Here is an 11884-nt window from a genome sequence, read left to right on the forward strand (position 1 = left end):
AGGAAATCTCTCAGGTAATATCTGATCTTGAAATTAGTTATAGTCAGGTTAAAAGTAAAAGAAATATTTCTAGTTTGATTTATTATAGATTTCTGACCAATAATCTTTGATGAGCCTATGGTATTCTTTTCTTTTCATATACATTCTATTGTCCTGGGTTGTATTTAATTCTTTGCTTAGATATATGTAAATATATTTCTCTTACAGTAGTGATTTTTCAGAATTATACATTTCTAATAGTTCTAAGAATCAATGTGAAACTCACCAATAAGAAACAACCCAATTAAAAATTGGGCACAGGACTTGCATAGACATTTCTCTGAAGGAGATATACAAATGACCAATAAGCACATGAAAAGATGGTCAACTTTACTAATGTTTCATTTTTTATTCTGTAATTACAAAAAAAGTTAAGTAGTTAATGTACAATAGTATGTTAGTTTCAGGTGTACTATATAATGATTTGACATTTGCATATGTTATGAAATGATCACCACAGTAAGTCAAGTAACTGTCTGTCCCCGTACAAAATTATTACAATATTATTGACAACATTCCTTATGCTGTATATTACATCCCCATGACTTATTTATATTATAACTGGAGACTTGTGCCTCTTAATCCCCTTCACCTATTTTGTCAACCCCCCAACTCCCCTCCTCTCTGACAACCATTTGTTTATTCTCTGTATCTGTGAGTCTGTTTTCCTTTTGCTTTGTTTGTTTGTTTTGTTTTATAGATTCCACATGTTAAGTTGGAGCATACAGTATTTGTCTTTGTCTGACTTATTTCACTTAACATAATACCTTCTAGATCCATCGATGTTGCAGATAGCAAGATTTCATTTTTTTTTATGGCTGAGTCATATTCCATTGTGTATATATACTACATCTTATTTAGCCATTCATCTATTGATAGACACTTAGGTTGCTTCCTTATCTTGGCTGTTGTAAATAATGCTGCAGTGAATATTGGTGTGCATATATCTTTTAGAATTAGTGTTTTTGTTTTCTTCAGGTAAATACCTAGAAGTGGAATTGCTGGATTCTATGGCAGTTCTATTTTTACATTATTGAGGAACCTCCATACTGTTTTCCATAGTGGCTGTACCAGTTAATCTCAGCAACAGTTCACCAGGGTTCCCTTTTCTCCACATCCTGGCTAAGACTTTTAATTTGCTATTTGTTGTCTTTTTAGTAGCAGCCATTCTGACAGGTGTGAGGTGGTATCTCAACTGTGATTTTAATTTGCATTTCCCTGATAATTAGTGATCATCTTTTCATGTGTCTGTTGACCATCTGTATGTCTTCTTTGGAAAAATGTCTATTCAGGTCCTCTGCCCATTTTTGAATTGAGTTGTTTGTTTTTTTGATGTTGAGTTGTATGAGTTCTTTGTGTATTTTGGATATTGACCATTTATCGGTTATATTATTTGCAAATATCTTCTATTTAGAAAGCTGCCTTTTGGTTTTATTGATAGTTTCTTTGCTGTGCAAAAGCTTTCTAGTCTGATGTAATCCCATTTGTTTATTTTTGCTTTTGTTCCCTTGCCTGAGGAGACAGATCCAAAAAAAAAAAAAATTTGCTAAGATCGATGTCAAAGAGGTTACTGCCTATATTTCTTCTAGGAGTTTTATGGCCTCAGGTCTTAAATTTAAGTCTCTAATCCATTTTGAGTTTATTTTTTTATATGGTATGAGAAAATAGTCCAGTTAGATTCTTTTGCATGTAGTTGTCCATTTTTCCCAGCACCACTTATTGAAGGGGCTCTTTTCCCTATTGTATGTTTTTGCCTCCTTTGTCATAGATTATTTGACGATGTAAGCATGGGTTTATTTCTGGGCTCTCTATTCTGTTTCATTGATCTATGTGTCTGTTTTTGTGCCAGTACCATTTCTGTTTTGATTACTATAGTTTTATAGTATAGTTTGAAATCAGGGAGCATGATACTTCCAGCTTTGGTTTTCTTTCTCAAGGTTGTTTTGGCTATTTGGGGTCTTTCGTGTTTCCATACAAATTGTAGAATTATTTGCTCTAGTTCTGTGAAAAATGCCATTGGTATTTTGATAGGGATGGCACTGAATCTGTAGATCACCTTGGGTAGTATGGTCACTTTAACTATTAATTCTCCCAATCCATGGGTACAGTATATTTTTCCATTTGTTTGTGTCATCTTCAGTTTCTTTCATCAGTGCCTTACAGTTTCCCAAGTACAAGGCTTTTACCTCCTTGGTTAGATTTATTCCTAGGTATTTTATTCTTTTTGATGCAGTTGTAAATGGGATTGTTTTCTTCATTTCTCTTTATGATGGTTCATTGTTAGTGTACAGAAACACAATAGACTCTGTTTATTAATTTTGTATCCTGTAATTTTACTGAATCATTTACTAGTTCTGATAGTTTCTTGGTAGCTTCTTTAGGATTTTCTATATGTAGTATCATGTATTATGCCAATAGTGACAGTTTTACTTTTTCTTTTCCAGTTTGGATTTCTTTTATTTCTATTTCTTGTCTGATTGCTGTGGCTAGGGCTTCCAATATTATGTGGAATAAAAGTGGCAAGAATGGACATCCTTGTCTTGTTCCTGATCTTAAGGAAATGCTTTCAGCTTTTCGCTGTTGATTATGATGTTGGCTGTAGATTTGTCATATATGGCTTTATTATGTTGAGGTATTTTCCCATTATATCAGCTTTGTTGATAGTTTTTCTCATAAATGTATGTTGAATTTTGTCAAAGCTTTTTCTGCACCTATTGAGATGATCATATGATTTTTATTCTTCAATTTGTTATTGTGGTCTATCATATTGATTGATTTGCGGATATTGATCCATCCTTGCACCCTTGGGTTAAATCCCACTTGATCATATTTTATGACCCTATTAATGTATTATTGAATTCGGTTTGTTAATATTTTGTTGAGGATTCATGCATGTATATTCATCAGGAGTACTGGCCTGTAATTTTCTTTTTTGTCGTGTCTTTGATTTTGATATCAAGGTAATGCTGGCTTTGTAGAATGAGTTTGGAAGCATCCCTTTTGGAGTAGTTTGAGAAGGATAGGTGTTAACTCTTCTTTAGATGTTTGATACAATTCACCTGTGAATCCATCTGGTCCTGGACTTTTGTATGTTGGGAGTTTTTTTTTTTTTTAATTACTGATTTGATTTCATTACTGGTAATCAGTCTTTTCATATTTTCTGTTTCCTCCTGTTTCCGTTTTGAGAGGTTGTATGTTTCTAGGAATTTATCCATTTCTTCTGGGTTGTCCACTTTATTGGTGTATAATTGTTTGTAGTAATCTTTTATCCTTTGTATCTGTGGTGTCAGTTGTAACTTCTCTTTCATTTCCGATTTTATTTATTTGGGTCCTCTTTTTCTTGATGAGTCTGGCTACAGCTTTATCAATTTTATTTATCTTTTGAAATAACCAGCTCTTAGTTTCATTGATCTTTTCAATTGTTTTTTAAGTCTCTGTTTTATTTATTTCTGCTCTGATCTTTATTATTTCTTGCCTTCTACTAAGTTTGGGTTTTGCTTTTTCTTCTTTTTCTAGTTACTTTAGGTGGAAGTTTAGATTATTTATTTGAGATTTTTCTGTTTACTGAGGTAGGCTTGTATTGCTATAAACGTCCCTCTTAGAATTGTTTTTACTGCATCTCATAGATCTTGGATTGTTATGTTTATGTTTTTATTTGTTTCTAGGTATTTCTTAAATTTCCTCTTTCATTTCTTCAGTGACCCATTGGTTGTATAGTAGCATGTTGTTTGGACTCCACCTGTTTGTGTTTTTGAATTTTTTCTTCTTGGAGTTGATTTCTAGTCACATAGCCTTGTGGTTGGAAAAGATACTTGATATGATTTCAGTCTTCTTAAATTTATTGAGACTTTTTAATAAATTTATTTATTTAATTATTTTTGGCTGCATTGGGTCTTTGTTGCTGTGTGTGGGCTTTGTCTAGTTGTGACGAGTGGAGGCTTCTCTTTGTTGCGGTGCAGTGGCTTCTCCTGCTGCTGAGCACAGGTTCTAGGCACGCGGGCTTCAGTAGTTGTGGCACATGAGCTCAGTGCTTGTGGCTCGTGGGCTCTAGAGTGCAGGCTCAGTAGTTGTGGCACACGGGCTTAGTTGCTCCACAGCATGTGGGAATCTTCCTGAGCCAGGGCTTGAACCTGTGTCCCCTGCATTGGCAGGCAGATTCTTAACCACTGCGCCACCAGGGTAGTCCCTTTTGAGACTTATTTTGTGGCCTAGCATATGATCTGTCCTGGAGAATGTTACATGTGCATTTAAAAGAATGCATATTTTGCTGCTTTTGGATGAAATGTTCTTTACATATCTGTTAGTTCCATCTGGTCTAATGTGACATTTAAGACCATTGATTGTCTATCTGAATGACCTATCCAACCATGTAAGTGGGGTGTTAAAGTCCCCTACTTTTATTGTATAACTTTCAGTTTTTCTCATTAATATTTGCTTTATGTATTTAGGTGCTCCTATGTTGGGTGCATATGTATTTACAACTGTTATACCTTCTTCCAAGGGATCTTGGACTGATCCCTTGATCATTATGTAATGTCCTTCTTTGTCTCTTGTTACAGTCTTTGTGTTAAAGTCACTTTGTCTGATATAAGCATTGCTACCCAGCTTTTTTTTCCTTTTTTTTTTTTTTTTTTTTTTTTTTTTTTTTTTTTGGTTTCCATTTGCATGGAAAACCTTTTTCCATCCCTCACTTTCAGTCTGTGTGTGGCTAGGTCTGAAGTGAGTCTCTTGTAGGCAACATATATATGGGTTTTGTTTTTATATTCATTCAACCACTCTATGTCTTTGGATTGGAGGATTTAGTCCATTTACTTTTAAAGTAATTATTGATAGGTATGTCCTTATTGCCATTTTGTTAATCGTTTTCTGGTTGTTGTTTTTTTTCCTCCTCTTTTGCTCTCTTCCTTTTTGATTTGATGACTATCTTTAGTGTTATGTTTGTTTGGGTTTTTTTAGTTTTTTTTTGACATGGACCATTTTTTTTTAAAGTCTCTATTGAATTTGCCACAACACCACCTCCGTTCTGTGCCTTGGCCCCTTGGCCACAGGCATGTGGGATCCCAGCCCCCCAACCAGGGATTGAACCTGAAGCCCCAACCACTGAACCACCAGGGAAGTCCCTAGTGTTATGTTTGGATTCCTTTCTCTTTTTTGTATGTGTATGTATTGCAGGTTTTTGGTTATCTTTGATTAGTTAGTGTGTATGTATTTGTAGTTTTTGGTTACCATGAGTTTTAAATATCTCACACACACACACACACACACACACACACACACACACACAGATTATTTTAAGTTGATGCTCTTAAGTTTGAACGTATTCTAACCACCCTACATTTTTACACCCCACCCCCACATTTAATGCTTTTGATGTCATATTTTACATATTATTGTTTTGTGTAAGTCTTAACTACTTATTGTGGATATAGATGATTTTACTACTGTTGTCTTTCAGCCTTCCTACTAGCTTTATAAGTGGTTGATCTACTACCTTTACTGTATATTTGCCTTTACCAGTGAGTTTTTTTTTAACTTTTCTTTTTTTAATTTAAAATTTTAATTGAAGTATAGTTGATTTACAATATTATGTCAATTTCTGCTGTTCAGCAAAGCAATTCAGTTATACATATGTGTGTGTGTGTATATATGTGTGTGTATATATACATTCTTTTAAAAATATTCTTTCCCATTATGGTTTATCATAGGATATACTTTTCATGTTTCTAGTTGTGGCCTTTTCTTTTCAACTTAGAGAAGTCCCTTTAACATTTCTTGTAAAGCTGGTTTAGTGGTGCAGGACTCTTAGGTTTTAGCTTTTGCTTGTCTGTTAAACTCTTTATCTCTCCTTCAGGTTTGCAATAACCTTGCTGGGTTGAGTATTCTTGGCTGTAGGTTATTTCCTTTCATTATTTTGAGTGTATCCTGCCAATCCCTTCCAGCATGTAAAATTTCTGCTGAAAAGTCAGCTAATAGTCTCATGGGAGTTCCCTCATACATACTTAGTTGCTTTTCTCTTGCTGCTTTTAAGATTCTGTATTTATAATCTTTTTTTTTTTTTTCTTTTTTGCCATTTTCATTTTAATGTGTCTTGGTGTGGACCTCTTTGGGTCATCTTGCTTGGGACTCTCTGTGCTTCCTGGACCTGGATATACGTTTCTTTCCCCAGGTTAGGGAAGTTTCCAGCTATTATTTTTTCAAACAAGTTGTCTGCCATTTTTTTCTCTCTCTTCTCCTTCTGGGACCCCTATAATGTGAATGTTAGTATGCTTAATGTTGTCCCAGAGGTCTCAAACTACTTTTTTAAATTCTTTTTTCTTTTTTCTGTTCAGCTTCTGTGATTCCCACTACTTCCTCTTCAAGACTGCTGAAGAGATCTGTATCATCTAATTTACTGTCGATTCCTTCTAGTTTCAGTTATTGTATTCTTCAGCTCTGTTTGGTTCTTTATATTTTCTAACTCTTTGTTGAAATTTTCACAGTTTTCATTCATTCTCCTCCTGAGTTTGGTGAGTATATTTATTATTACCTTGACTTTTTAGTGGAGGTGATTGCTTATCTCCACTTGGTTTAGTTCTTTTTTTGAGGTTATGTCTTGTTCCTTTGTTTGGAACGTATACCTCCATCTCCTTATTTTGCCCAATTCTCTGTGTTTATTTCTGTGTGTTAGGTCAATTACATTTCCTGATCATGGAGGAGTGGTCTTAAGTAGGATATGTCCTGTGGGGCACAGCAACATGCTCCCCTCTGGTTACCAGAGCTATATCCTATAGGGGTAGCCCCTATGTGGGGCTGCATCTGCCCTTCTTTGTGGGGGAGCCAACTACTGTGGGCGCACTGGTAGGCATGGCTGGCCTCCGGCCTGATTGGCTTTGAGGCTGTGCCTCATGCAGTGGCCATGGGCCTTCTGGAGGGTGGGGCTGGGGCCCCATGTGGCTATCTGTTCAGCCTCAGGTGGGTTCAGGGCTGCTGCTGGCCTGCTGGTGGGCAGGGCTGGGTTCCCAGTGCTAATAGACTAGAGGGAGGATTCCAAAATGGTCCTCACCAGCACTGGTGGTGTTGCAGTGCAGCAAGCTCCCAAAATGGCTGCTCCCATCATCTCTATTCCCTGGAGAGGTCCCAGTTGCCTCCTGCCTCTTTCAGAGGCTCTTCAACATTGTCCAGTGGGTCTGCCCCAAGCTCCTTTCAAACAACTGCCTCCGGCTTGGACTCAGAGCATGTGAGATTTTGCATGCACCCTTTAAGAGCAGTGACTGTTTCTTATAGCTCTCCAACTCTCCTGAGCATAAGGTCCACTAGTTTGCAAAGTCACACATGCTGGAGTCTCATCTTCCCAGCACAGGACCCTGGACTGGGGAGCCTGATGTGGGGCTCAGACCCCTTGTTCCTTGGGGAGGACCTCTGTAATTGTGATATTTCTCCCATTTGTGGGTCCCTGACCCAGGCGAGTGGGTCATACCTCTACCCCTCCTACCTGTCTTGCTGTAGTTTCTTCTCTATGTCTTTAGTTGTGAAAAATCTTTTCTGCTATTCTTCAGGTTCTCATTGATAGTTGCTCTGTAAATAGTTATAATTTTGGTGTGTCTGTGGGAGGAGGTGAGTTCAAGGTCTTCCTACTCCACTATCTTGGCCACCTCCACTAATGGTTTTAACTGGTAAATTTTATGTTGTGTATATTTCACCACAAAAAATGGACAAGGGATCTGAACAGGCATTTCACCAAAGAAAAGATACAGATGGCTAGTAAGCATATGAAAAATTGCCTGACATCATATGTCTATAGGGAATTGCAAATTAAAACGAGGTGCCACTACACATCCTTTAGAATGATGAAAATCCAAAATGCTGTCAAGACCAAATGCTGGCAAGGATGTGGCTAATAGGAACTCTTATTCATTGTGCACAGGAATGCAGAATAGTACAGCCACTTTGGAGACAGTCCTGTAGTTTCTGATAGAACTGCTATCAGAATGCTACAGGGCTAATACTATTAGCCCAGGGTTTTTTCCTTACCACACTCCACTTTCCCATATGTCCTGTGTATGGTATCTGAAAAGATAACAGTGTTGTTAGTGGTCATCTAATCTGAACTCAGAGTGGGGTTTCTTTCTGTCTTTCCTTTTTTCTTTTTGGACTCAGAGGAAGTATTAACTACTAATCTGTCTTTCGATCTTGGGTATAGAGGTTTAAAATTTTCTTGCTTATTTTAAAAAAGTTATTTTCTTAATTGATTTCTGTTATAAAAATAAGGATTTTTTATTTGCTTTCCCACTTCATTCTAAGTTTATGGAGATTTTACTATAATTGTATAAAATGGGATGAGTATAAGTATATAGACATTCACACATCTCAGTGGTATTTGGTTTATTAAGCATACTTGTTACTTGTATTTAAGTTCAAGAGGCTAGTGATTTCATATTAGAAAAATGTAGAACTTATTTGGTATATTCTGATATTCTGTTTTGTTAAATATTTTAATGCTTTGAATACTCATATTACCACACAGCATTGATCACATTATTTATTTGTCTTTTTATCAGAGAGAGAAGATTCATGAGAGATGCAAGAAAATTTGTCCTCCTAAAGATACCTTTGACAGGACTCTCTTACATACTCATGGTATGAATATGTGCTCTTTGTAGCATAGCATAAATATTAATGAACAAAATCTTAATTTGGGGACCTTGTTGACTATCATATCTAATTTTTATTTCTAGTGAAATTGCTATAGCCTGCAATCATAATCTTTTCTAAAAGCTTTAAAGAGAAAAATCATGGATCTGATGGTAGTGTTATCCTTCAGTTCAACAAATAGTTATTTAATATTCAGGTGCTTTGTACTTTGCTTGTTGCCTAAAAATAAATGAATAAGAAATAGTCCCTGTCCTCAAGAAGCTGATGGTCTCCTGAGCAAGGTTAAACAAACCAACACTGTATATCAGGCAGTAAGTTCAGCATGGTAATATTGTAAAGAGTTCCTAACTTAGCTTTATAAAAACTAGAGTTGATGAGGATTGTCTGTGTTTTAAACTAACTATCAAGAAATATTTATGTTCAAAAAGGAAAGGGGACAGTTTATGCAAAGCCATAGAGTCAAGAGAGAAATTAACATGTTCTGGGACCTGCAAGAGTTCAGTATGCTGGCTCCACTGGGAGCAAGAAATGAGGCTAAAGAAGTAGGTAGGAGTCAGATCATGAAGAGCCTTGTATATCATGCTAAGACATTTTTCTTTTCTAAAAGCAGTATAGAGTTACAAAATATTTTAAACCAGACATGATCAGAGTTATGATTATATATTTCACTGTGAAAGAAGTTGTGGGTAGTAAATTTATAGATGATGATAAAACTGGAGGCAAGAATACAGTAGAAGCCTATTGCAGTAATACAAGTGAGAAATCATGTGTTCCTAATAGCAGTTATAATGAGGATAGAGAGGAAATTAGGTCCTTAAGAGGTGCCTCAGAAATGGAGGCACAGGTTTTGGTGGTCAGTCATTTGTTAGTAATGGAGCAAGATGATCCAAGGATGATTCCCACATTTCTTGCTTGGACAGCTGGCTAGGTGAGAGAGGTAGTATTGGAGAAGGAAGTTTGGAGGAGATAGAGGCTGGTTTAATTGAAGTTTTGGATAGAAGGAGAAGTCTGATATGCAACCCAGAGCTCAGGAAAGAGATCTAGGCTGGAGATACAAGTATGATAGATATTATCATAGACAGTATGCTAGACAATAGCATGGTAGTTGAATCCAAGGGCACAGGTGGGATCACCCAGGAGGATGTGAGTAGTAAGGAGAAAAGAACTGATGACAGAGCACTAGGAGGCTGTCACATTTAAGAGGGAGTAGAAAATGTACCTGTGAAGGAGACTAAAAAGAAGTAGTCAGAGAGATAGGAGAGTCAACCAAGAGAGAGTTCCACCTTAGAGATGGAAGGTAGTTAGAATTTCAAAGAAGTGCGAATAATTAGTCTACAGTGTCAGAATACTTCAGGGATAGATCAGGTTTGCACTCTGAGAAATCTCTGTGGATTTGGCAATTTGGGAGATCTTAGGGAGAACATTTAGACTGGAGTAGTAGTTACAGAAATTTCAATACTATGTATTAAGGAGTGAGTACAAGAGTAAGTGGAGACTGCCAGTATGGATGTGACTTGAAGATTTGAAATGTTAAGGTATTGACTAGAGGGAACAGAATCCCTCTAGTTTGTTTCTACTAGCAGTTGTGCTAGAAGAATGTTTTTGCATGGCCAGGATTAGATGAGGCAAGAGAGGTATCTGCATAATACTGAGAGTGATGCTTCCTTAAATTTTGCACCTGAGGTTCTCCCTTGCCTCAACCTACTCTAGGCCCTGAGTTTTATCTTTCTTCTTCTTCTTCTTCTTCTTCTTCTTCTTCTTCTTCTTCTTTAATGGAAGAGAACTGATCATGTTTATATGAAGAGAGGAAAGAGCTATTAAAATGTTAAAGATATGGAGAGGCGGGGTAATTGATGCGAGCTCAGAGAAGAGGCAGGAGAGGATGGAGTCCGAGTACAGAAAGCTTAGTTTTGGAAAGGAGGGTACCTTGTCTGAAATCTGATTGGTGAGACGAAGATAAAGGAGGTTCATTTGCAAGAAGTTTGTAGAGGATACAAATTAAGATGTCTAAGAAGAAAACTACTATGGCATTAAAAAATTTTTTGATCATAGGAAATACTGGATGGGATGGTGGATCTTTTGAACAATAAAAATAGCATTTCTATAAGACAGCACCAAGCTTTCTGCATCCATTTTAAAAAGACTTGAATACATTTAGCTGTTTTATTGCTACTAAACAATTGATTAAGATTATTTGAAACATACGTTTTATTCACTGCTTTGCCTACTCCTAGGTATACAGAAGGTGTTTGATATTTGTTGAAGAAAGAAACTTAAATAGTTATTTAATTGTGACCTAGTATAGTATTGAATCTGGTAAAAATATATTTTATGGAAATAAAATGAAAACAAGTTTTAAAAAATCATATTTTCCCTTTTCCTTTTTTAAAATAGATAAATCCAGGACAGATCTGGAGCAAGTACCTAAGGTAACAAAACCTAAAAAATGAGAATACAGCTTTTTAATATTTGATCTTTAATTTTGCCATGTAAGAAGCTTTCACTGGGCTGTTTTCTGATGCTTTGACTGCTTTGCCTCTTCTGGAACTTTCTTACTTTTCTTCTCTCTCTTTTGCATGATCAGTCTCTTCTTTATCACCAAAACCTACAAATATGTTTAAATCTTTTCATTTTAAAATATAATTTTATTGATCTTATTACCCCTCCAAATTATTAGGGATATTTTCTTTGTATGAAGAATTTTGTAGAGATGTGTGATAGATGAGTGTTTTTTTGTTTTTCTTTTTTTTCTGGGGAAGGAGTCCATTGCATTCATCATATTCTCAAAGAGGTCTGTGATAATTGCTCTTTAGGGTGAGGAGAGACAGAAGGATGAAAGGCAGAAACAAAAAGGAAAGGGCAGTCATTTTTAAAGTTCTTTGATTCCTACAAAATAAAATTCAAACTCTGTAATTTAAGGCCCTAAATTATTCACTTCCATCATAGGCACACTCTTAACTTTTGCCTGCTAATCTTTACACATTCTTTACTTCAGCCAGACTTTTTTGCTGTCTCCGTGCTTTACTTGCAGTGTTCCTTTAGCCTGGAAGACTTTTCTCTTATCTCCCCATATCTAATCCTTTACAGTTTTTTGCTTAAATGACTTTACATGAATACATTTCCTCCAAATGAAGATTATTGGCCCCTTTGCCAAACTGCCATAGCATTTTATCTAGACCCCTACCTTCCCTTTTAAGGCATTTGTCACTCTTTC

At 36.1% G+C, this 11884-nt stretch overlaps 1 protein-coding gene across 2 annotated transcripts in view; it reads left to right on the forward strand.

Moving 5' to 3' along the window:
* VPS54 (VPS54 subunit of GARP complex) overlaps window positions 1–11884 on the forward strand; it is a 74498-nt gene that overhangs the window by 2291 nt on the left and 60323 nt on the right. For both annotated transcript variants that reach the window (XM_007464116.1, XM_007464117.1), the window contains exons 3-4: window positions 8573–8655; window positions 11065–11099. In XM_007464116.1, the coding sequence (XP_007464178.1) occupies window positions 8573–8655; window positions 11065–11099 (118 nt within the window). The remainder of the gene's footprint in view (window positions 1–8572; window positions 8656–11064; window positions 11100–11884) is intronic.

This window comes from Lipotes vexillifer, unplaced genomic scaffold (genome assembly GCF_000442215.2).
Source record: "Lipotes vexillifer unplaced genomic scaffold, Lipotes_vexillifer_v1.1 scaffold311, whole genome shotgun sequence".
Classification (NCBI taxonomy): domain Eukaryota; kingdom Metazoa; phylum Chordata; class Mammalia; order Artiodactyla; family Lipotidae; genus Lipotes; species Lipotes vexillifer.